This window comes from Gymnogyps californianus, chromosome 2, assembly GCF_018139145.2.
Source record: "Gymnogyps californianus isolate 813 chromosome 2, ASM1813914v2, whole genome shotgun sequence".
NCBI lineage: Eukaryota > Metazoa > Chordata > Aves > Accipitriformes > Cathartidae > Gymnogyps > Gymnogyps californianus.
Genome location: NC_059472.1, coordinates 111,790,247 through 111,816,854, shown reverse-complemented (window position 1 = coordinate 111,816,854; position 26,608 = coordinate 111,790,247). Strand labels below are relative to the sequence as shown.

Genomic DNA, 26,608 nt, shown 5'->3' with positions numbered 1-26,608 from the left:
ACCAGTGACTAGCAAGAGAGCAAGAAAAAAGCATCTTTTGCTCCTAGAAGACCCTTTGAAGTTGCCCTAGTGTTGGGTTTCTCAGGCACAATCAAGACCTGCAGCAGCTCTGTGAAATGGATCAGAAGTGCCACCAGGTTAAGAAATGGGAGAGACAGATTTTTGTTGATGTAAGTATTAAATTGGTTAAATATGCATAGCTTGATTATTTGCTCAACACATGAGAAAATGGATATCTGTGGATATCGGAAGCAGGTAAATCATCAAAGGAGTAGGGTAACAAAAGGAATAAATGGAAGTAATGGTATAAAATTAAGAAAGGGCCACTTAACTACAGTGGAAAGTGTCCTAACAGTAAATGTCATTAAAATTTGATAAGTATTGTTTGAGGAAAGCGGGTTTTAATGAAACTTTAAGTTAGATATTATTAAACCCTAGAAAAGCATAGATCAAGAAGACTTCAGCAGAGGCTCTGTGGGGATAGGGTAGATATTACCTTGCACATTTTCACAGGAACGCTTAAGAGTCAAAATAGACACCTTTGCCCTGCTCTCTCTTTTGCAAATCGGTTAAACAGACTATAGAGATTAGGTGACTTGGCCAGCAATGCATAGAGGTTCAGTGGCAAAACTGAGCCTCCAAGGTGCCAGCCCTTCTGTTCTAACCACCTGGTGGCAAACTTCCTCTCCCACAAAGAAAAGGCTATTTTTCACTAAAAGAGGACTAACAGGAAGGGTGAAGGTGGTTTGAATACTGGTATGCTCTCACAGCTGTACTAGTATACTCAAGCTTGCTGCAGGAAACCCAAGTGGCTCTTTGCCTTTGCATATACAAACTGTAAATACATGTAGCTTCTAGGTTCAGAAAACTAATGATAAATATGGACAGAGGAATTAGCTTTTTCTTAAAAGTAAAAAGCAACGATGCGTTTTTCAAATATATATGTCAAACACACGATATTAATTTCGATTTAGAATGACACATGAAAATAACTTATAATGAACAAATTATGCAAGATTGTGATCAAAACCCTTACATTCTGCATTTTATTGCTTTATTTTTGTAAATTTTTTAATCACTCTGAAGTTATTAATGGCTATTTTTATATTCATTTTTGGTATGCTGATGTTTCCAAAACCAGATTTTGTAATGGTATGCATATTTGTGCATGGGTTGTGCATACTTTGTGTAATCCTACATATTGCAAAAAAATCTGCGAATTATGCCATGTCTCTAATATTAATCATTTGAAAGAAACTCTTATGTTCAAAAACTACATTTATTAAATGTTTTTTACAAAATACCATAAAGTTTGTAGCAGGTTGAAAAGTAATTTGAGACCAATAATATTATGAGATTGTTTATGTTGACCTACGCCTTTTTGAAAAAACTAAACTACATGTAGGGTTATCTATTGAAGTTTTGTTGTTGATTTCAGTGACAAGAAGATCAGGGCCCTTGCATAGATCTCAGTGATTTTTCATGCGGAGAATTGAGTATGTGTTTGTCCATATTGAAGTAGATGGCAGCAATCCAAATAGCTTCATTGGGAAGGAATCAGGACTGCTAAAAACTTTTTTTTATATGTAATATATACACACATATATGTGCATACATTATATATGTATGTGATAAACAATAGCAGGATCTTTGGAAAGATTTTTCTGCTGTTGAAGCAGAAGGGAATCAACAGCACTTGTGACTGTGCTCTCTAACCAGAGCAGTGATAGTTACTCTTTAAGGGTGAAACTGAGCAGCCCAGTGATGTTGGCCAGTTTGCAAATAACAGGCACAAGCAATGGACTGTTGCTGTAGTTGCATGTTTTGTTTTACTCTCTGATCAGGCTTTCTGCCTTAAAATATTGTTTGTTTAGAAAGAGTTTCCTTAAGAAACAATAGGGAGCCAATGCGAAATCATTGCATGGCAACTTTTTTTGTTAAACAAAACAAAACAACAACAACAAAAAAACCCCCCCAAGCCAAAACACAAACCCACACCAAACAGTATCTAATAAAGAATAGAATTGTCCATGTAGGCAAATACTAGCAGATCTGAGAAATGCTTCATTCATTGTTTATTGATAATCCAGTTACTCTAATTGCTGCTAAAATGATCAGTAAATGTTATGCTATTTTCCTATTGTAAGGCATTAAACAGAAAAGCTGCTGTTACACTGCTCTGAGTTGAAGTGATGCTCCTGTATGTCCAACACATAATACTGTTACTGTGTGTGGTGTGTGACATATCCTACCCTAGCATAATGAATGAAACATTGGGAGTTTGTAAGTATACCTGCAGCTTCCAGCAGACTAAGGGCATTGACAAGAGGGTGAAGCACCCTTTGGGCTTCAAGTTCTTAAAGAAAACCAAGTCCTTATGCAAATTTCATTAGAAGTGTGAAGCTGTGTGATAGTTAAAGGCATGTTGAATTTGGAATACATTTAATTAGAAATTAAAATGTTGTGATCTACAATGTGAAAAGAAAGATGTGGTACCCAGCTGTTGATGAAGACCTGGTATGAAGAAAAGTAACCCTGAAGATCCTCTGTAATGATTAAAAAAAAAAATTGCACTCATTTATCAGTGGGAAAGGCTTGGAAAATACCAAAAGCATAACATTGATCTGCAGTATTTGTGGCATTATTAAGTATGTTTAGCAGTTATAACAGCAGGTTTTGCTGTCAGATGAGCTCAACATAGGAGAACCATAGGAGAACTATTTGGGATTCTTACTCTTAACCCAGGAGCTGCACATTTTACGGCAGTGCATCTTCTAGTACGTGGAAAAAGAACAGAACATTTTAGTCTGTGAGGCTTAGTTCAGCTGAAGCTTTCAGTTTCTTCGATAGATGGGCATTATTGCTATTTTATTCTATGTATAGAGTAGATAAAAGGAAATCTGAGGTCCACCCCTAGAAGGTATGTTATCAGTAGAAATGCTGTGAGAAAAGTAATTTCCCATACTTGTCACTAGAATTCAAGTATGCTGTATTAAGGCAAGCACCATGAAGGGCACCCATAAGAGCTGACCACCTTGTTAATCACATAATATATAAAATCAAGGCTGAGCTGTCCTAAGTTTGGATTCATATTTTGGAAGCCTTCAGTCTTGTTTAGGAAGAAGAATTCAAGGCAGATCTTCTCATTTGCTTCAAGCTGACAAAGAATAATGTGATATTGAAATGAATATTTTTCCAGCAATTTTTTATTGTGATATTCTGGTGAAATCCTAACTTGCCTGGTGTGTTTTTTTGTTTAAGTATTATACCCTTATTTATAAAAGATTTTGAAAGGTTCACAAAAAATATATACCCAGTTTTCAAACTGGTCTAGGTTATGACTGTGTATTGTATTATAGATTGTAACTGTTTTTAAAAGTGGCATTCAAACCAAGAGTTGGATGAAACTGGCATTAGATTAGAACTACTTTAAAAATCTTCAGCAAAAAAAGTTTTCACTAGAAAAGGTGACTTCATTGCACTAAAACCAGTACGTCCCTGTTTCAATAAATTTTCTTTTGAAGGTGTTACTTTGTGTGTCTCTGATGGAATTTCTGGTGAGAGCCAGGGAAGACCCATCCCAAAACAGAAAGTAACTTTCCTGATATGGCCAAGTCCATGTCCAGCTACAGACAGGTCTTGATTTGGGTTTTCCAAGACCAAATGCAAGTGATTGAATTAACTGCTGAGCTAGGTTACTGTTTGACCCATGCTCTGTTTTTCAAAAATTCAGGTTAATGGTTTCTTTGTTTTACAACTTGCAAATCCTGACATGTTATGTAAAATCAAGTTTTTGTTTAACTAAGAGAAGAAGAGAGTGTCTTTCAATTGCTGTGAGTCCCTTCTATGCTGCCTAGTCAAGTTTCCCTCTCGTACATGATCAATGTTCAAAAGTTATTTTAAGTTTGGTTTTGGTGTGGTTCTGGATGTGCTGATTTCTAAAAGAAAGCAATTTTAACTGAATTCTGGCTTTGATATTTCTTCCCCCAAAGTCGTTTCTGGTGCATGCATGGTAGACAAAGCCTGACAAATGAAAATGTAGAGAAACTGTATGTAATACCATATTTAAATTCGGATTAGGCCAAATTAATATAATTTGAGTGCTTTGTGGTTGAAATCCTGATAAGCAATCTTTCACCTAGGAAAGACTAACTCAGAGTATCCCATGGAGTATTTTATTGCATTTCTTAGTTCCAAAGAGGCCATTTATGGCCTGTTCTTCCTCATGGAGAGCAGAAGGATTATGTTGATAAGGGGATGCTGTAGGTTCTAGAAGGATGTTTTAACATATATAGTAAGATCATCTGGAAAGAGAAGCCTTGTGCTTAAGGCCCCTTCGAAATAGAAATTGAGCAAATATATATATAAAAAAAAAGCAAGTTAGGAACTGGCAGGCTGGTGAAAGAGCACTCATGAAAATAGTGCAATGATTTGGTAAACAGGATTGTGTCTCCTTTAGGTGGTCAGTGTGGAGACTGAAACAAACCCATTTGAAATCATTTTGAGGGTGAATGAGAAGTTTTGTTTTGATAGCAAAGATCCTTTAGACAGCTACATTATGTGTTTATTACATTAGGGTAGAACGGTATTTTTTTCCCTAAGTGATGAAAACCTTTAAAAAATGTTTAATTTTTTTTTTTTAATGGAAGACAATGTCTTCCTCTTCATAATGGAAATTTTTTCAAGTCTTCTGGTAAGTTGGCTCCACGGTATACAAGTTTTAGAAAATCCTAGTTATTCTTGCAGGCTTATAATTTTCTGGATGGTTTCTTATGTTTGACATGGCTCCCTGCAGAATAAAACTGACAGAGCAGTGGGAATCATCCACTACTCCTATGAAGAAAATGTGTCAAAGTCTTACTCCTGATAGGAACCATCTTCTAATTTCAGATTTAATTGCTCTCCTATGTCATCTCTTCCTTTCAGGAGACCAGATGGGGGAAGAGTAGGAAATATCTTCATTCCATGATCTTAAAGGTCTTTTCCAACCTAAACGATTCTATGAAATGAGTGGGAAAGTCTCTTGAAGGCTTATTCCACCGTGTTGGCCCCAGTCAAAAATGTTCCTGCCTGTTCCACGTTTGTCCTGTCATGATCTGTAGGGCCTGATTTTCTGGTTTCTCAAAAATGGGGTCGGCTTTTGTGTGGCTGCAAGAATCTTTAACTAGAAGACAGCTGCTTTCTCTCGCCACTCTCAAGGCTTGTTATTTCTCCTGGTGGCTGTACACTATAATCTATCATGTGTTTTGAGGAGCATGGTAACTTCCCAGAATAGTAGCTTCTCTGGCTCTTGACCTCTGTATGCATACAAACTTCTGCTACATGTCCACGGATGAACAAGCTCCTTTCCAGTAAGCTAGAATGTCATTTAAATGGGGAATCATCATAATCGGGGCAAGGCCAAAATTACAACTCTTGTTATCGTAATTAACAGAGGAAGGTTTTATATACCTTCATCCTGTATGTGGTAGAAAACTCTAAAGATGAAATGGTTTGCAACAAGAGCAGAATGATTCTTAAATCGGATTAATAATTGGATCAGAAGCATTAAGGTCAACTCCAAGAGTTGAAAGCAACGTTTGGAATAAAGCTTCTATGCTGTGTGTACTCTGGCATTAGTGATTCCGAAGTGTCATGTGGGTCAGGAGAAACACAAAGTCTGGATGCATACATGTCAGTCTGTGTTTCCCAGTCAGTTCCAGAAATGGCTTTTCTGGACCAGAGATGCAGTAGTCTCCTACAATGATATAGTTGTTCCTCACTTTTTCTATGGTGAAACCAACATCCTTTGCCTTTCTTTCCTGTTTGGAGCATGCAGCATGACTGCTGGGGTACATTTAGAACAATAAACCCAAGCTGATTATAAAATAAATTGTGACCTAGCCATTTACTACTGTGGAGCTGCTGTGTGCATATTTCTATCCTGCAGCCTCTAGTCAGCATGTTGCAGAGCAACCTGACTAGCAACTTGACTAGGACTTGTGAACCTTTCAGCTTGCCTTCAATAGGTGTAAGAAATATGTAAAACATTTTCATTAGGGAAAATAGTTTGGGGGGGGGGGGAGCAGGAAATATGTTTAGTGAGTTGTTTTTTTTTTATGATTTGAAAACACATTGTAGTAGCTCAATCTCAAGACACAGCAATTCAAGGGACATTGCCACATAAAATTCAGTTTAAAAAAAAAAGTTTCATTCAACTTTAAGATTCTAAAGCTACAATTAAAAACTCCATGAGTTTCTGAAAAACCCTTTTTCTGTCAGAAGCTATGTTATACTAACCAGCACTAACCATTTCAATTTCCAGAGGACTTAATTTTAAGTAAATAAACGAAGGAGACCATCCTAGCATTACTGCCTAACCTGAGAAGAATATTTAAATGAAGGAAAGCACCATGGGCAGTGATAGTCTCTCTAACTTTCCAAATTAAATTGTTAACTAAAGTTCAGTACTATTAATAACATGAGTATAATTAGGCACTGGTTAGTTATTTAGCTATGTTATTTTTAACTAGAAAATGCTCCTTTTTAACTGCAACCTGGACACTAGATGTGAAGATGAATATCACTGGAAAAATACAATGTCCAAAGTCACACTAGTATTGAGAAAAGGGAGGAGAAAAGAACAATCTTTTCTGCTACAGAGATTTTTATGAGGAGAATAAATACCATTTTAGCTGAAGAAAGTGGAGACTGTTTTGGGTGATAATATTCATATTGAGTGAGAAGAGCTGGGGATATACGAGCTTTTTGCTGTAAAAGGAAGGAGAGGCAATACTGAAGATTTTAGTAAGTTAAATATGAGTAATACAGGTAATATAAGTAAATATGTAATGCAGTAAATAGAAGTACAAGATCAAAGTAGTGAAGGGAGATCAATGATCATATATCAGCAGTCTTGTTTGTTTTGCTTATAGAAACATCCATCTAAGGATGGTGGCACAGGTGGCTGTGAAGAAAATGAGAAGATTTTTCTCTGTAACTTTTTCCAGGGAAATGACAGCCAGCAGGTAGCAATGGTCAGAGGCTAGCAGGGGACAAAATGTTGATTCAAAGTAGTTTGCATAAACCAGACCATGGATAGATTGGGAGAGAAATATCAGCACATTAGTGACAGCAGATAAAACAACGTTTAAAGAAAAAAGAAACAAAGAAGGTTGTCCATGAGAAATCATTATTTATGGAAAAAAATTGAATACCTCTAGAAGCAGTAAGATGAAGGAAGAAGGACTAGTTCCTAAGAGGAATGTAATCCTAAATTTCACTGGTACTTGACAAAATAAATCCAATCCTTTCCCCCCAGTAGAGTCTTTCTAATGTATTCCTCACTCAAAAACTGTAAGCTAAGTTGCGTCTTAGAATAGCTGTATCCAAGGTTATGATGGTGCTCTGTCTTGATTAAAAATTTTGAAAAGCTACAATTTGAGTACTTTGTTGGTGTAGTCGTTAGAATAACGTATGAACAGTGTAAATTTTATGTTTATTGGTAGTATAATTGGAGTGTTTGCTCAAACATATGCACTGTGTATGTCCCAAACAGAAGTCTGTGCAAGATCAGAATCCTAGAGGGGGGGGCAGGGTTTACTTCATATTTTGAAAAAAATCAGAAAATTAATTTCAAGTACTTCTAAGCCAGAGAAATAAAGTCTGTGCAAAGTAATTTCAAACTAAGGGCAAAATAAGAAGCAAAACAAATGATCTTACTTTTTCTCCTTATTAAAGTAATTAAATTCAGACCAACGATGTTTATGATGCAGTAAGTACAAAATTTAGACCAGTGGCTAAACCAGTGCATGAAGCCTTTATAAAGCCCTATCATCACCCAAGTTCTACATTAAGGATAAAAGTAGTTTGTTCTCCCATTTTTAGACTTCTGCCTAGGGCATGTTTCACACAAAAACCATATAGTTTCCTTTAAAAGCTGCCTTTGATTACTAAATAGTTTTGCTTAGAAACTACACCTTTACCCTTGAAGTGCAGAGGCAAAGCTTTTAACACAGTGATAAATGTTCTCCTGTACTTCGTACAGTGCTGCAGATAAGAAGGTAAAGGTTTTGGCTTTTAAAACAGGGTATGTAACCAGAACTGTAATTTGCATTTGCAAATCCACATGATTTTTACTGTTAAATTAAGCCCAACAGCTTGTTTAAGTTGTCGGGGAGTGGTAGAGTTGAACAGAGGTATAGCAGGTATTGCAGCTGAATTACAGGAGGTATAAGCCACCCTTAAGGGAGACACACAGCAGGGAGGACCACTCGCTGCACAAAACTGTCAGCGAAATCTCAGAAAACAGGCAAGTTTGGAAATACTAGTGCTAGTTGGACAAGAAATAGATGACAAGTTATATGAGTATCTGCAAGAGATGTGTGTAAAATTTGTCACTACATGTGTGGTGTATACAGGTCTATTTTGAATAAGGGGATTGTAATTCTTTAGATCTCACATAACTAGAAATTTGCTCTTGTGGTTATGCCATCTGAAATTCTGAAGCATTATATCCCTTTTATGTACCCTTGCCTCTTACTTAAAGCATATAAACCCTTTTTACAAAGTTCATCTTGCTGGTTTTTATGCATTCTTAGACTTTTCAATTTTCTATATGAAAAGCTAAAACTTTTGTGTGGCTGTCGGTCAATGGACGATCCTGCGTTACAGTGCGAAGTGTAAACTGACCTTTAACACCTTCCAAAAAGCAAATGCTGAGCGTCAAGCCCACAGACATCCAGGGCAGAGAGGAGAACAGATCCTGACGGCGCTATCTGCCAAAGATGCGCACACAACTCCTTACGTCAATGCATCATCTCCAATGCCGTGGGTCCTCTCTGGGCTGGGCTTTGTAGGTGGGCAGAGGATGAGGAGAAGCCTGCTGGGCCTGCAGCTGGCATAGCAACTACTCCAGAGGTTTTTTAGGGAGGACATTGGGAAATATAAGAACAACCCCTCCAGTCCCCAAGGAATTTTGCAGAGTAGGCCACTTGCTGCGCACTGGAATTAGAATTTATTACGCTTTTTGTAAAAATAATAGTTTTTAATCATGCATAATCCACTGCAGAAGAGACACATTCTTAAGTATGGAAAGCAATTGAAGGCCTGGAGACAACCTGAAGTTAAAAAATGCCCATTTTTTAAAAATATGTTTTTGAAGAAAACAAACCTTCCCTCAACCCGTCATTTAAGTGATTTATTTAGTCTTCATGTAGACTAGAATTTGAGACAGTACCTAATCCATCTGCTTATAGAGAAAGTTGTCATTCATTCACCACCTGACAGAGAGAGCTACCCTAGGGGTTAACTACAGGTTCTGGTACCGTCTGAGGGAGGGGGCAGCAGTTTATGTTATTTCAGTTTTTATAGTCCTTGGCTCTGTGTTTGCAAAGCTGTTTTAAATTCACTGCTAGGAGTCTGCCCAGCCATGCGAGCAACTATGTTGATGCTTAGTGTGGTGCAGGTCTCAGTGATATCTTGCAGCAACAAGTTCCACAGGTTTTTACCGCTTACTGTTTGGAAAAGTATCTTTTATTATTATTAGATTTATGACTTTTCCATTTCAGTGGAGGCCCCTTTTCTCCTCAGAGGAGGTAGGGTGAATAGTTCCTGATCTATGTTTTCTCCCTGCCATTTATTATTTTGTATACTTTGATAACGCTCATTCTTATTCACTTTTTTCTGTAAACATTCCCAATCCTTTTGATCTCTTTATCATTCTTACCGCACGTCTGTCTCTGATGTATCTTTCTTAGATGGGCTAACAAGAAATGAACAAAGTACTCCAGATGAGGCCAAATTATTGATGTACATAACAGGTAAAATCCTGGCCCTGTTGAAGTTGCTGGGAATTCACTGACCTCTAAGGGCTGAGGTTTCTCCCAGTGCTGTCACATTTCCTACATTATTCTTCCTCCCATTTTTCACATATTCAACTTCAAAATTTGGCAGCTGAGACTTTAATCTAGAATCCTACTGATTCAGCATCCTCCATTAAATTGCTGTTAGTCCTCAGATTAGCAGTGTAGCTCTTTGGACAGGATTAGTTCCCTCCCCAAAATACTTTGATGAAAAGGGTCAAATTCTGTCCTGATTCACATTTGTTACAGAAACACTCTTGATGTTAGTTTTGAACAGCTGAAACTGAGGGCAGCCCCCCAGACTTTGAAACAATGCTGTTTGTGTTCACAGTGACCTTTAGCTTTGAAATCTGCTAAAATACATTATTTAGTATATGAAAGCAAACAAACAAAATTTTTGCCTCAGTAAATGACCATCCATAATGCAATATGAATATGAGGCAAAACAAGTCAGAGGTTTTTTTACAGCATCTGCAAAAGAAATCTGTTAACTTCTGTTTCCTCCCCAGAAACATCTAAGAAATGTTCAGATTGTTGCTGGCTAATAAATACAGTAAATGAAATGTTAATAAATCACCAGCAATTTAGCCTGACAATAACATGGATTGACCACATTGATTAAATTGATTATGTTTCATATATTTACAATATGTAGACACAAGCCTAATTTATTTTCTGAAGAGTTCAAGGTAGGTATCACTGGTTTAAAAAAAAAAAAAAGGCAAAACAATGGAGTAATGTTTGTGGTTGCTATCTGCAATAATCTAATGCTGACAGAGAGCAGTATTTTATTTAGTAATTAACAGTGTAAAGGGGAGAGAAGCTGTCATGTTGGTTCTTAAGCTGGGGAATGTGATGAAAGATGATATCTGCGATCTCATCCTTTCCACTTGTTTAGGATTGTCAGGATGAGAAATGTCAGCATTATGAAAGCTCAGCTCTGCTCTTGATATGATAAAACCCTTCAAAAGCCAGTCTTTCTCTCCCTCTCCCCCCTCCTTTCTCCCTCTCCCTCTCGCACTTGCTTTTTTATTTATCCTGTTTTGTTAGATGGCAGAAATATAATTCTTTTCTTTCTTCCTATTATAAGCCACCATTTTTGTTTTATTATATGTTTCACAACCCCTAATGCCCCACTGAAAATTACCTTGTTAAATGACAGTGTTTCAAAGCCATGAATCCTTTCCACCATTCCCTCAGAGGTTTGAAACAGTCAACAGACTGTAAAGAATAAATAATAAAAAAGTATTGATTATTTTGATGACTGTGAGATTCAATTAAGTATTAATTTTGCCCTCCAGTGGACCTATCAAGGTATTCAAAAGGGAGGATTCGGCTCAGCTAAATGTGTGCTGAGTGCTTCAGCCTTAAATAGGGAGAAAATGTGTTTACCTACAGTATTTGAAGAGGAGTGCATTGATGCACAGAGTCCAATATTTAAGTGCTGTGCAAATTAAGCCCTGGTGACAGTGACATTGTTTTCAGCGATATGAGTATTGACTAAAGAAGTGCATTTGATGACAGCTTAAACTATTTGTATTGATTAACATTTTCATAGATTATCATGTGTCATATCAAATTCACTTTTCAGACATGAATACATTAAAAAACCCATAGGCAAACATCGACCAATGTAAGGACGGGACAGAGGGAACATGCTAACCAACCTACTTGCTCGCTGGTCACCTGTTCTCTGCATAAGAACCATTTAGGCATGAACTTTGTAATAAATAGCTGCCAGAGCGCACAACAAGGTCACTTGTTCCTTTCCTTTTATTTAGGTTTTTTTTTTACTCTGGTTTCCATGCTGTCATGATATTATGCCTATTAGTTTGCAAACGGAATAATAGAGTGTGCTTGGAAATAATGCCTGACCCCCAAATGTCCTCAATGAGCAGAAGATAAAACAGATCCAAATCATCAAGAAAAAATCTAAATGTATATGTGTGTGTAATGTTTTACGGGGGATATAATGTCGCAAACACAAGAATAATTGCAAACTGTATGTGTAAGTATCTTCCCTAATTTTATCTTTTAAAAAATGGTTTCTGTGGTTTTTATTTTCAAAAGAAAAATGTGTGTTTGTGTGTGTTTATGGACTTTTGGAGCATAGTATCCCAAAGACAGGAATAGTTAGAAGAAATCTGTATCTCTGTTGAATGTATGTAATGAAATGGCTATTTGCTGCTGTGTATTTTCATAGAAACGCTGGAATGTTAGAAACTGTATTTGATTTTGTTAATGTTGTACAGCTGAGGATGCCTCTTTAAATCACTATGGAGTGCTCACAGGGTGCTCCTCTTCCGTGGCGTTGGAGCATACAGGAATTTCTTTTCTTACTATGTTAAGGACAGGGTGAGGTGTAAAAACATACACACATAAAACCAGCACATCCCACAATTAAAGCTGTGTTGCTTATGTTGCTTTCATAGAAGTTTTTCTCCAAAGCATCCTGAATCTCTCACATGCTAGTTGAGCTTTAATAGGGTGGGGAGTAATGGAAAACTCATTGGATCTGTAATAGCTCTTCACTTGACTGCAGCCAGCAGTAACAGCAGGAGCAGCCAGAGATAAGAGAGAGAGAGTGTGTGTGTATGTGTGTGTGTGAGAGAGAGGGAGTGGAAGAGAGAGTATACGCACACCAAAGCCGCCACTTTTTTTCCCCCCTCACTCTTTTTTTTTTCCCCCCATCCTAGGATCCAATGATAGCTGGACAAGTCAGTAAGCCCTTGCTGTCACTGCGGAGTGAAATGAATGCAGAGTTGAGAGGTGAGGACAAGGCAGCTACTTCAGACAACGAGCTGAATGAGCCCCTGCTTGCGCCTGTGGAATCAAATGACAGCGAGGACACTCCCAGCAAGCTCTTCGGTAAGTCTGTCTAGGTATTTCATTTCACTGCTACCATGTTGTCCGGAAGAGCAATCTCCCCCCGTTCTTCTTTTCCTTTTTTTTTTGTTCACTCTGTTTTCTTGTAAGTACGAAGAAGTAGCTTGGAGCGTGCAGGTGTACAGCCCTCTGCTCCCATTGCAACTGGATACCAGAATGACAGCGTCAGTCCTGAAAACTTTTGTCAACAATGAACTTATTTTATGCAAGTTGCAGACATTTTATGTTTTCTTTTGATCCATGGTCTCTAATGTAAAAAAATAGAGGGGAGATCATTTTCTTGGAGTAGTTCGTTAACATTTATTGTGTTCGGTGCTGATGTGTCTCATAAGCTACCAGCTTTTTCTAAGGCTGGATTAAACTGAAAAGTTATCATTTTATATGGTAAAGATAAAGCTGGCTGAAGAGAGCCGAAACATTCCCATAGAAAACACTCTGTACTGAGTAAACAAAGGCTACCAAGGGTACTGCACATGGAGCTAATGTTTTTGGAATTTAAATTAGAAATGAAATATTTCTTCTAAAGCCTGTGCAAAGAGAAATTACATTTTGAATTTTTATTTATTTTTAAATACTCTAAATTGTGCCAGATAACTGTAACCTTTCACAATCAAAACAAAAGCAGCAAGAGTGCCACTCCAACACAGACATCTGTCATTCAAACGGATGACACCCTGTAAGCCAACTCAAGCAACTCTGATCTCTAATCAGAAACGGGCGCAGAGCTGTTGAGGCGCGTGCTTGAGTGATAGATGTTGATAGATGTCTGAGCTGGAGCAGCACTATATGGTACATAGTGACATTTGGGGTTTAGAAGGACTGCTCTCCTGAAGGAGTTCCTTTTAATTACTTCCATTTGTGACTTGAGATAAACCTTAATAGAAACGGAGCATTTCCTTATTTTACGTGATTCTATAGGTGGAAGTTGAAGGGAAGTAAAGGGAATGCAGCTTTAAGGGAGAGAGGGTAATAGCCCGTTTTCTAAAATTCAAGTTTTGATTTCATAATCTGTAAGGAAATCTGTAGCAGTGTTCAGATTTCAGTATTCCAGCTACAGTAAGAGCTGCAAGATTTTTTTAAACAAAAGAATACATGCAATTTTCTTTTAAAATGTTTTTTACCCCTTACTAAAAGATATAGCACAAAATGTTTTACTAAACAACTGCACTACAGATATGGGAAAATAATAATAATTAAAAAATCCTGAAATTTAATTTCTGGATTACAGTAATGATCATTACTGAATATCATATCCATTTTTAAGCACCCTCTTAATAATCTTTGTTTCCAGGGAAAGCATAATTTCTATTAGCAGTTTGAACGTTCAAAAAGCATATAATAATTGTTTTAGTCCATTTCATCCAGTAAAGAATTGTAATGTCTGAAATTCAGAGGGCTATTAGTTGTCTGGAGTAGTATAAATATCTTCAGCTGTGTTTATGTATTTTATTTGGTCAAATGTTTAGGGTGCATCTATTAAATATAGCAAGGCATATACAAAACAAAAAACGGACTTTTAATTTGAGGGTAGTGAAATATCTGTTTTTGTTTTTAGATCAGGCAAGTCTTGTAATAAAAGGCAGGATATCTTTTGAGCCATTGTCATTTGGATGCTCTACAGTGATAGTGAAATATACACAGACACTTTCATTAGAGTTGCCGTGTGGGATATAGAAATGACGTGCAACAATATCTTGTCTCCTTCTGAACTGCAAATATAACTTATGTCCCTAAAAGCACTAATGAAAAAGCTACAAATTAATATATTGTGCTGTTTCTGTTGGTGAGTGTAAGATGTTTGCTAGCCTGATTCTTATACTGCTAAAAAGATGTTCCCAAGTAAACAAAAGCAGGTGAAATAGTTGAACTGCCTCAGTATGAACTTATGTACCATTTATCGAGGTTCTGTTACAATTACGACAGATGCTACAGATCTTTTAGCAGCAGCCCTTGTCAGTTAATTTTAGTAACTTTGAGAACATAAAAGAAAGGACAGTGGGGCTATTTTGATACATTTGAGGATCAAACTGAGCAAATTTAAAATAAGGATGATTAGCCTTTATGTCACGGATGCATCCCTTAAGACAGATTTGCAGTAAACATTTAAAATAATTAAATGTAGTTTTGTTTAAAGCTTTGATAAGTAAATATGAAGCATTACTCTATAGCTGTTTCTCTTTGTTTAATGTTATGAATAGCATGTTAGGAATGCATACTTTGTGCCTTTCTTTGCAGTCTCTGAAATAATTATTTGTGGACTTACTGATGTGTGATGGCATAGAGATGGACAATTTTCTCCTCCAACTTTCTTTCATGTGATCAGAGATAATAATTTTCTTTTTACAATATAACATTTAATACATGCTGTGTGAAAATTTGCCCAAAATCTGTTAAGCAGGAGAGGGAGGAGCGTTTTAGAAAGTCAAGGGGAGGAGACAGGTCCATAGAGAACAAAGTTTTTTCTACACTGCTGCTTTCACGTTTTTTGAAAAAAATTGTGAAAATCATGTACTGATTTAGTTGGAATGAATGACCAGCATTTGAGTGTCTTGTTGGTGTTAGCAATATTTCATGAGTCTTATTTTCACATAGATGAACAGAGTTGAATGATTAGATGTGAAGAGCTTTCTTCTTTCTCACCGGACACATTCTGCTTAGCTTCTTTTGTTTTGGTTTTTTTTTTTTGGATGGGTTTATTTCTGCAAGGACCTGCATTGCTCACCTGTACCTTTTCCTAAAATCCACCTCCTTTTTCTCAAACTTCCTTGTTTTGGTATTTCACTGCATACCATAGAAACAGTGGGTATTTATTTTTTGTTTTGGTAACAGATAACACAATCATAAAAATGGCACCTCTTCAACAGCAGTCCCTGCTGCAGGTGAGGAAAGGGCAGGAGTACAATTGATTATACTTATTTTTGACTTAGGAAGATATGCAGTAAACTTTTGTTTCTCTTACGGGTGCTTTTCTATCAGTGACAAAGCAGGTGAACGCTGCAGCTCCTTGGGTCTCAGAAATACCGGCACAAGCTGGGATAAGTTTCTGATGATCTGCAATAGCTCCCACCTGAACCTGGTGCACAGGTGTCCGGGAAGATGCACTTTGTCACTGCGGTGCAGTTGTTACCTGTGAGTGATGACAGGAGCAGCTGTGATTAGAGGAGTCGTGCTTGCTTGTTGTTTGCCTGCTTGCTTTCTCTTGGTCGTGGTGGTTGGTGTGGGGTTTTTTGGTTGTTGGTTTTGGGTTTGGTTTGGTTTTGGTGGTTTTTTTCATTTGTTTGTTTGGTGTTTTTGAAAGAAAAGGCTGTCCTGTAGTCTGGAGGTTTGCATCTGTAATTTTCTGCTTGTGTGTTTATAGCAGTGGACTTTTTGGAATCTGCATACCTGCGTGCAAAAGACTTTTGATACTGAAATCACATGAAACAAGAAGGGAGTAAAAAACATGGTGAAAAATACGTTCTGAAGTGCAAAATGTTGGTAAAAGACTCTATCATGAAATACGTTAGCTCAGAAGTACAGTTTTGAAGTGTGGAGTTAGCACTGTTTCAGTTACGGAAATCCCAGTTTTGCTGAGCAGTATGAGGCAAAGTTGCTTTGCAAGAGATCCTGTGGTGTATTATTTACTCTTTAAAATATTTGTGAAGCAGTATCTCCTATTTTAATCATATGATGTAATTAAGAAAGAGAGAAACTGAGTCTGACTGTTGACATTCCTGGCGGTGTCATTTTCAGATCAACTTGTCTTACTCTGCAATATGCTTACTCTGCAATATGCTTCAAAATAGTAACGTGGGCCAAATGTCACGGCTCTTACTACAGAAAGCTTTTGTTAACGCTAAGTAGTAGCTTCACTTGAATAAACACATTGATCCTAAGTTAATTAATCCTAGTTGCCATTTTATACAGTATCTTTAAACAAGTTTAGAGTAAGTTATGAAGTATTGGTCTGAAAAAATCTTAGTAAGAAAAAAAACCCTTTATGTTTAGCTGTGTAATATTACAGCTGTTGAGATTCAAAAGTTGGTGTAGACACCAGGGATATGTTGTGCATAAAATTATCTGTACAGTAAAAATCCCAGGAAAGAAGTGGCTAGTCCAAGCACCGAAAGCCCCTGTGGACTGAGGCTGGCTTTCCTGGAGTTAGATCCAGTCCTTAATTCATCCTTAATTGAAGGTAATTTGTGACATAATAAGATGACGGTAAAAAGAAAGCCGGGAATGCACTTGCATGTTAAGGTAATTTTACTGTATTATAAAAAGTTGCTCTTTGAGATCGAGCCTGTAGTTCTACGCATCAAACTTATTGAAATAAATAAAGCTGTAAGTATATAGTGAGTACAAGACCAAGCCTATAATTGTGGAGCACAAGTGTTTCCTATTTAATAATTGTAGGACAACAAAAAATTGACTGCTAACCTTTTTTTTTTTTTGCTGGCAAGGTTTTGTTCTGGTGAAATTAAATCTCAGGTTTCCTGTGCTGGATCTGAAGACTGTGGTGACATTTGGTTCACTACCAGTTTTTTGCTTTTTTCATAATGCTGTGTATGCTTGAAATACGGAGCGGGGATATGCGAGTTAAATGAATCTGCACACATTTCCATTAACAAGGGTTTATTTTCAAACCCCTGCATTGGCTTTGGGATTTTGTTTTCCTTTCCCATATTGTTACCCATGTTTCAGAACTGTATGCATCTTTCTATATAAGCATACATGTATATGCTGTAGCGGAACAGGGTAGAAGTTGTTTCTGACTGATTGTGTTTTGGTAGTAGATCCCTTGTATTGCTCTTCAAGGAAACATACATTATCCAATTTTTTTTTTTTTTTCCTTAAATCGGAGATGCCTTGATTAGAATTTATGGCTCTGGAGTAATTTCAGTTACAAAGGATAAAGGACTAAATTGTCTTTTACCTCTTGAGACAGTGGTCTCTGCAGGTCAGAGCAGAGGTCATTGCCAGGTTGCTGTGAGGAAGCTCACATTATCGTCATTAACAGCATATCTAGCCTGTGGGGGAAAAAAGGCCTTCAGACTAAGACCTTTCCTTTCATCAGTGTATTTAAGGATGATTCTCAGTGTTTTGGATATATCTTCAAGTTTTAAAGGCCTATAAGATCTCTGCCCGTCAGGAACACTTTGATAAGGTTTGGTAATTTCAGTGAAAGAAAACAATGTGTGTTTGTCGCTCTTCCTGCTTTTTAAAGCTCTAGTTTTTAAAGCTCTGTTCTGATAGTGAAGTTCATGGCCCAAATGGTCTCAATATTAAAATCAGAGCCTTCTTTTAGATGCAGCAAGCATTTGAAATACGTTTAATCTGCATATAAAGATTCTTGTCTCCACATAATTTTATTCAGTAATTTCCACATTGTGGATACTTTGTTCTGAGACACTATCCGTTATCCATGCCATCCGTAAGGGCCATAGGACCGATCCTGCTAGTGCTTGAACATGTGATACTTTTATTAAAGCAAGTACTCTGTGGATTAGGAGCACTATTTCATTACAAAGACTGTGTCAATGAGGAACATTAATGGGTGGCATGTTTACAGAACCGGGTCATTATACAGAATTGTAAATCCATTTTCTAAAATGTAGTGGTGTCTTTCTCAATTAACGAATAAGTTTTCAAAGACTCTGAAGATCTGGCTCTGTGATTGATTGTGATTTCTGAAGGATATATTTGAGCATTTTTAAATAGGTGTTTGCAAACAGTTAGGGACTTGAATAACTACTCTGAATAATGTTATTGTCTGATTCCTTGGCAGAGTTCTTACTGAAGTCAGTGGGGGATGTACTTGTGAATGGGGAGTAAATGCCCATTAAAGCCTAAAAAGGTGTTATGACTATTTAAACACAAAGCACAAAGCAGTGGTAAGACAGAGAACCCATCCTTAGCTCAGCATTCCTGCTGTGCCTAGGTATTGCAGGTAGCTCAGGCAGTGGTGGTACTGATGCTAGCGTGTATATTCCAGCTCTGAGGAGACTGGAGTCTTACTCCTTTAACCTTTGATGAAAGCAATATTGGGCTGATGAAGGACAAATATTGCAGCCCCACTTATAAATTCCCTTGCTTGTATGGAAATAAATAAGTCTCTTATTGTGTGCTGACAGCAATTGTGACAAAGACAGCCTATTTAGCAAAAGCTATTTTGAGTATGGAGAAAGTTGTGGTTTATTTAAAGACAATTCTGTTTGTTCTCATGAATTTCTAATTCTTTGCTAAATTTTTTTGAGCTAATTGTATGTTATGTGTTTCTTAAATGAGGCTTGAAGTCTGATTTTCTGTATTTATATACAGAATAACTAACATTAGAGAGGGAAGGAAAAAAAGAATGAAATCCTAGTGTGTAATTGGTATGACTGAATGACAAATAGTTCATTTTTAATTAGTTAATCTTTCTTCTCCCTATCTTTGAAGTTATAAAAATAACAACAAACTTGTTTAAAAGCAACATAAATGGCTGGCTGTTTCAAAGGGGACTTGCTGGCTACTAGACAGCAAACAGGTAATTTGTGAAAGAACTGTTACTTTCTTTGATTGAGATACTTGCCAGTTTGTGTTTTGAGATTAATAATAGATCAGACGCTTCCACATTAAAAAGGAAGCAAACGTAGAAAAGAGAAGGAAGGAGAATTGAATGTTTCTGTTGGACTTCACATGATTAAGCAAGTTCTCCATGGAAATGTGCGGATGAGGCAGACTGAGGCGAAGTTAGATCTGCCCAAATGGCACCACTTAACACCTCTCTTGATTTCCTTATGCTAAACAAAGAGATAGCAAGTGCTTATACCAAGCTGGCACCCTGTCAGGGGGCAATCTGTATAAAGTTTCCTGCTGTCAGGTTAATAAATTTTTTAAAAATATCCAAAGGCAGAGGTAGCTGTAGGAAGCTCGTCGTAACAGTTGCCATTCTCCTGTGGATCATTTTTCTCTTTAATACCCTATGTAGTGCTTGGTTTTCCTTGTGTTGTCTTCCTAGGTTTTGTTCTTTCTGACATTTGGGGGGGGTTCTTTGTTTTAATTCTTTTTCCTTGCTAAGCTGTTTCTTCTGTTGCATCCATCACTGGTGGTCCCTTTTTTGGGGGATAGATGGTCAGAGGATGGGAAGATCAGCTTTATGGCTTTTTATACTTTGATTTAATTGTGTATTCAGCATATTAATGTTTCTTCCATTAATGGTTTATTTTCTGACTTTTTATATGACTACCATTAGTACTACCAAAATAACATTATTTTGCTAGTTACAAAATAATTTCTGATGAGCTCAGTGGTAGAAGTTACATTAAAATGACAACTAAATGAGAAAATGCTGAACAGGGGCAAAAGCAGAATAAAATTGTGTCATAATTTGTGGGTTTCCACAGGAATATTATTTTGTCATGGAAATGGTTTGATATTTGTTAGCGTAAAGTCTCATTTTTCTCTCTTTCCACCATATAAAAATCAATATCAGTATGAAACAAAGGAATATTTGTATTGTGACACGTCCTGCTTTATGTTGTGATACTGCTTTGATGCTCTTGGAAGCAGGACTAAGCCCTTTTACTTTGAAAGCAGAGGTCATCTAGAGAAGAATAGTACCTCATCCCATCTGGCTAAATAAAACCTGCTGTTTTTAGAGAGACTGAAACTGGGTTTGTTCTCTAGATATTCCAGGGATATCTACATCTACCAAATCAATGCACAACCCACACCCCTGCCACTCTAAAACCTGTTTGTTTAACACTAAACTACTGCTTGTTTATTCCTAAAAGTAGTTTGGATTTCTGTTTTTATTTTAGAATATACAAGAAGAGTTGTTGGGAGAGTGGGAGTTTTGTTTTCCTTATCAGATGTCCTTTCTTTTCAGAAAGGTAAACCATCATTTTAATTCCTGAACAGTTTGAAGTTGTCTTAAGGAAAATGTTATGTTTCAGAAAACAGAGAAATCACGTTACTTGAAAGTGATTACAGAAGTTAAATATATGGGGGTTTTAATATAAATATTAAAAAAATTGGTCAGCCAGTGTGACTGGAATATGATGTAAATTATTTTAATGCAATTAAAAAAAAAATCAGAGTCCTAAAACAATTCCATGTTACTCTAAAGATTCGAATGTTACACAAATAAAAAACATTTTCCTATATTAAGACCAGTATTTGCTACAGCAATCTATCATTAGATTACTTCTTTGAAAACTAGTATGGAGTTTATAGAAGCACATTAATACTAGCTTTTAAAAACATCTTTGTGCTTTTCAGTTCAGATGGTGGTTGTATGGTTTGATGACCATTAGAGATTCTATTAAGTCCTTTTCATTTTCTAGCTCAGTCTCCTATCTGACATAGTCCTGCTTTTTAAAATCTTGTTTTTAAGTTGTTGAATAAAGAATTATTAGCAGTCAGTTGCCTTCCAGCAGAAGATAAAGGAAGTCCTCTCTCAGACCGCACTGGATACACAGCCTAGCCTGTTATTCTTACCACAAACGCCAAGGCTTGTAAAGTAGAGAGTCAGTAAAACCAAAAGTGCCACCTTTCCTTTCTGCCGCTCTCCTTCCTTGCAGCCAGGTTTGGAGCTGCTCCCCTCTCTTCTTCTGCTCACTGGTGTGTGCGCACAGCTGGAAGCATATACAGCTGTGCATAGGCAGTTGTTGCTCAGGTCTACTCGAATGCATTTTGCCTCTGTCTGGTCAGGTCTGCTTTGGGTTTCCGTGCTTTGTTTGAAGCTTAGCATTTGGGGGGGGTTCTTCCTTTAAGAGGATGATCTAAAAACCTGTGTTTAATCAAGAAGCTAGAATTGTTTTTCAGTAAATATACCCTGAGGCACACTTTAATATATTGTACTATTAAGTATGTGTAATTATTTCTTGAGATAGCACAGTATTAACTGGAAAGAAAGAAAGATCATTTGAATTCAGTCTAATCTCTTGAGCAAATACAATATGGGGCAGTTTTTGTATTTTCTTTTGCATACAATTAGGATTTATTCACATGGTGTAGGGATGTCATGTTTGCTCAGTGATTTGAATAAACATGAGGCCAGATTCTGACAGGTCTCAGGTGACTGTCGATCACATATGCAGGAAGACCATAGATTTCAACGGGGTATTCACCTATCAATACTTGCATGCCAGTCCGTGGCCTCCACCTCTCTAACATGGTCACTGCTCTACAGCTTCCCATGTTCTGGAGATAAAATCAGCTAAGCAAACATGCTGACATGAAGGAGCAACCACTCTATAACTGTGCTGCCTTCATATTTAACAAAAGATGAATTATTGAACCAATCCCAGGGTTACTGTGGGTTTCTGTTACACCGTGCAGGTACGCGTACGTATTGCAAAGGCTCTGCGACTCTATCTCCGCTGTTTTGCCATGGGGAAACAGGCAGTAGCTGTGGCAGGAACGGCATCTGACCTGCTGCGGGCAGAGACAGTGTGTCAGTGTCAGAACCTATGTAAAGCTTCCATAAAGGTGGAGAATTTTTTAGGGGACGTTTATGGGGACAGGTAGAGCGGAGTATCATAATTAGGCATTCAAAAATAATTAAGGACCATAAATGGTAGTTATTACTGAAACAAAAACATGACTAGAAATATCAACAGTGATTAAAATGGGGGAGGGGGGGAGAAATTAGATAGCTATATATGAGCTCAAAGGTGTTTGTAAATGTACAGGCTTGATATTTCTCCTCCTTTCTTATGATTCCTTGCCTGAAATCATAAATATATGGGACTGCAAGCCACAAATCTCTCTGAAGGAAAATGAAATTTACAACTGGAAGAAAGCAGAAAATGAAAATATTTTAAAAATATTTTTTCTACTAATTGAATATACTTTACTCTCATAAGCACAGTAAATTTAATGATAATATCTAGCAAGAAAAGCATCTGCATAAGTCCTTTGAGTTGTGTTTTTTTTCCTGGTATGAAGAGTGCAAAGGAAACTCTTGTGTGGCTCTGTTGCTGGGATTTGATGCACTGCTTTCAGAGTCTCCTTATTTTAACTGCATGGATACAGCACAGTGAACCTTCTCATAACAGTTGCTGACAAGAAAAAAAAAAAAATCTTTCAATCAGCTGGTCCTGCTCACTCTCCCCCAGCCCCCACATCTCTTTGCTTTTATGAGGCAATGAATAAAAGAGGGACCAGATGATGCAAAGGTTTACTCAGATGAGATGTCCTAGTCAATGAGCAACTTTGGATTTGTGGGACACTGGCTTGTGACCCTGGACCTCCAGAGGATTGAGTTTGGGAGCTGAGCCTTTCTCACATCGCCGTTATCTCATTTGTGTAAAATGATGGCTGGTGTATTTTGAATAGCACTTTACATATTTCAAGCTTGCGTGTGGTGGCAGACTCCCGTCTGGTGTAAAGGCTGGTGTGCTTTTGGCGTGTTACAACACACAGTACATCCTCCTAGCAGTGGCAGTGGGGCTGTCTGGGGCTGTACTGGAAAGGAGATGGAGGGGTGGAGGGAGGGTTTTGTTTTATACTCTGTTTGAAAACTCAGGAGCAAAATGTTCACGCTTATCAGAAAGAGCAGAATCAGGCCCTTTCTTGCAATGGTTTAAAAAAAAATTAAATCTCTAGGCTCTGGTCAGGTTTTTGGTTATTTATTTTTAATAACCCATTCTTCTGGTTTTGTATTCTCTTTTCTGTGGGTTCATATAACTGCTGTATTTCAAACCAGGTTAAAACAGTTAAAAAAAAAAAAAGTGTTCCCTAAAAGACAGCTTACTGCTGACTGTTTTATTTTGTTTATATCTGATATTTCTTATGGTATTCAGATGGTTGTAATAGACTAGCACAAGAGCTGCATGTCTTGTCATCTGTACTGTATCAATACATTTTTATAATGATACAATAACCTGAACCCTGTAACAGTTTATGATCCATTTGAGAATTCTTATGGATTCTCAGAGTGACGGAGACCTGAAAAAAAGAAGTTGACTGCTTTCGCAAAACTGGTGCTGTGACAGGAAAAACTAGTGTGCCTGTGATTTAGTTGCTAAGGAATCATATTGATCTGATTCGTCATTAAACTTTTAAGTTGGGGGGGGGGGGGAAGTTGAAGTCGAGCTGGTTGAAGGTGGAAAAAACAGTGATGTGATTGTGAGGATCTGCAATACAGGTAAACTGAGCCATACTACTACTGATATTGATTTGTTATGATTAATAAATATGATTTTATGCATTACCCATGTACTGTATCTATAACAGTGCTTTTTTTAGAGCAGAAGAAAATTGCTTCTTGCTCTTTATTTTTCATTGACTATTTTTAGTCAATGATAAATAAAGAACTTTAACAGCAGTCTGAATACAGGAAAGACAGGACTTTAAAACAGAAATGTAGCAGTAATGAATAACTACACAGTGAACTACACACACACAGCCATCTTAACATTTGTAATGGTGCTAATTTCCTACTGCTTTTTAAAATATGCTTCCACATGAGCTCTCAAAAACCATAAAAGCTTGGCATGTAAAGTAAATTGTTTGTCACTTGCTGACGACCTGCCATATTTATTGTCAGGAGAAATGGACATTAGTTGGAAAAGCAGTTGTTAAAGGCCAAACAATTTTTAAAGATGGCAAAGATGTGCAAGGGCTTTCCTTTTTCTAACAATGAGCCACCCCTTCAGACATCAAAAGACAAGATAATAAGACACTTCAAGCACAATTCAAGATTATATTCAACATCTAAAGGCTCATCTCTTGTCAGTTTGCATTTACTCTCCCAGGGATGTGATGCTTCTATCATCATTCTGTCAAGAGGAGTCTGGCAGAAGCAATGAGGGGCCCTTATTTCACACACTTAGTGTTTTTTATCAAATAGCCCATGCTCATTCTGATTCAGCCAAAATGGAGGGATAATTTGAAGAAGGTCATGCACAAGTACAAAAATCTTGTGCTGATTTGTGTGATTAGAAGGCATTAAAATTGCACATTTATCTTAGTTCTGAGATGTTTTGTCAGTTTATTTAGTAATACACTGTTGAAGCATTAAAATGTTTTTTAAAGAAAAAAGGAAGTTTACTTAAAACAACACACACTCTATTATTTAGCAAATATTTTGAACAGTGAGCTATTCTAAATGGCATTGTTTTAATATAGCCTTAAAATGCATTCACCTCCCCTTTCCCCTTTGAGAGTGGGATGTTCAAGAGCTCCAGGGGTGAAATCTTGGCCCACTCAGACTTGTTAGGATTTCACTCACTGGTCATTTCATCCTCGGAAGTTTTGTTTGGGTAAGGATTTAGGAGGCTGAATTCAGCATAATATCAATATAAAGGGAGTAATTTTAACAGCTTATGTAGGCATACCTGAGTACAGACTAAAATAGTACAGCACCAGTAGGGTTACCTAGAGATGATATTTAAATTATATCACACGAGATCTTTGATTTGGCACGTGGGTGTTTTGCGCCCTATTTGTATCCCATTCAGTTTTGTGTGGGCAGCTGTTTGGACCGTGTTCTTCTGGAAACCAGAGTTGTGATAATGTGTGCTGCCTGAGGACATATTTCCAGTTTCTTCCTTCCCCTTTCCATTCTGCAAACTTGTAATATGGCATTATATGTGCTATTCATAACTTTTTCAGTGAATTGAGGGGCGGTTGTTCTGTGTTTTGGAGAGTCATAAAGGAAGGAAGGGGATATGACCGCAGAAGCAGTTCTTGTGGTTGTTGTTTTCATAGGGCTTAGGTTAATGATGAAAGTACTAATTACTAGAGACAGCATTTGAAAAGCAATTTTATTAATCCTAGTAAAATAATTTGGTGTGACAGTGTTCTCAAGTAAACTATAATGACACCTATAAAGCAGTGGTCACCAAACTTTTTAATTGTAAACCTCTATGAGTAACAAGCTTTTGAGCATGCACCCCCAATATATGTATATTTATTTATAAATTATATATATGTACTACTGTAGTAATATATAAATCATAAAGCATACACAAAAAAAGATATTAAAAAAGGATGAGATGAAGATGAAATAAACACGATTTTAAAAATATCTTTAAATTTTATTGAGGTACAAAAAAAATTTCTTCCTGCACCCCAATGGATTATCTTGCCCACCCCTTGGGATGCATGCACCCCACATTGGAAAACACTGCTGTAGAGGACCAAGAACTGAAATGATAAGAAGTAAACTGCCTGTCTGTCTAGGCATGCTGTGCTCAAAATCCTCACTGAAATGTGTGGGCCGAAAGCTGTATTTATTTTCACTTCTGCTGTCTTACCAAATTCAATGTGGGTCCCCCAAAGATGAGGGAGGGCAGAATTTAGCTCTTTGCAATTTCAACTGCCTAAGTAAAGTCGAGTCCTGAGAAGGACATTGAATCTGTTTAAAATGTGCAGTCACTTTGCTTGTACAGGCTTCTAGCTTTTCAGGAAAGAAAATAAGACTGGTGCTTTAGCAAGCTTTTTTTGGCATCTCTATTGGATGTCATGAATGAAACTTTTCTGAGGATTTCTTTTGTGGTATGTATCATTTTCATGTCATCTGGATCTTGCCACCTCTTGTCTTGGCATTACACAGCTCTTTTTGCTATTAAGGAATATGAGGATCTGACAGGGAGAGGTACAGAAAGGTGGGATGGAGTAAAACTGTTTTCCTCATTTCTGACTTCTTTGATTTGAGCAACAAAAATAAAAAGACCGGACTGTGCTATCAGTGTATCTTGTGCATGAAACAGGCTCCAGTATACAAACCATACATGGACCATGTAACACTGCGGGGCCAGGCATCTTCATCTCCCATTGAAACCAATGGGATGTGAGGCTGTTTAACCCCTCTTAAAAAGGAGCCACTGCTGAGGGACTCAGCTGGAGCTGCTCTGAATTTTGAATCAGGAATTTATCAGCTCTGGTAGGAAGGAACTGTGAAGGAACGT

General features: G+C 37.2%; 1 protein-coding gene across 3 annotated transcripts in view; it reads left to right on the top strand.

Moving 5' to 3' along the window:
• POU6F2 (POU class 6 homeobox 2) overlaps nucleotides 1-26,608 on the top strand; it is a 315,567-nt gene that overhangs the window by 47,475 nt on the left and 241,484 nt on the right. For 2 of the 3 annotated variants that reach the window (XM_050892323.1, XM_050892322.1), the window contains exons 1-2: nucleotides 9,428-9,445; nucleotides 12,539-12,710. In XM_050892323.1, coding sequence (XP_050748280.1) covers nucleotides 9,428-9,445; nucleotides 12,539-12,710 — 190 coding nt within the window. Of the gene's footprint in view, nucleotides 1-9,427; nucleotides 9,446-12,538; nucleotides 12,711-26,608 lie in introns of those variants that run through there. The other variant, XM_050892321.1, reaches the window with a different exon arrangement.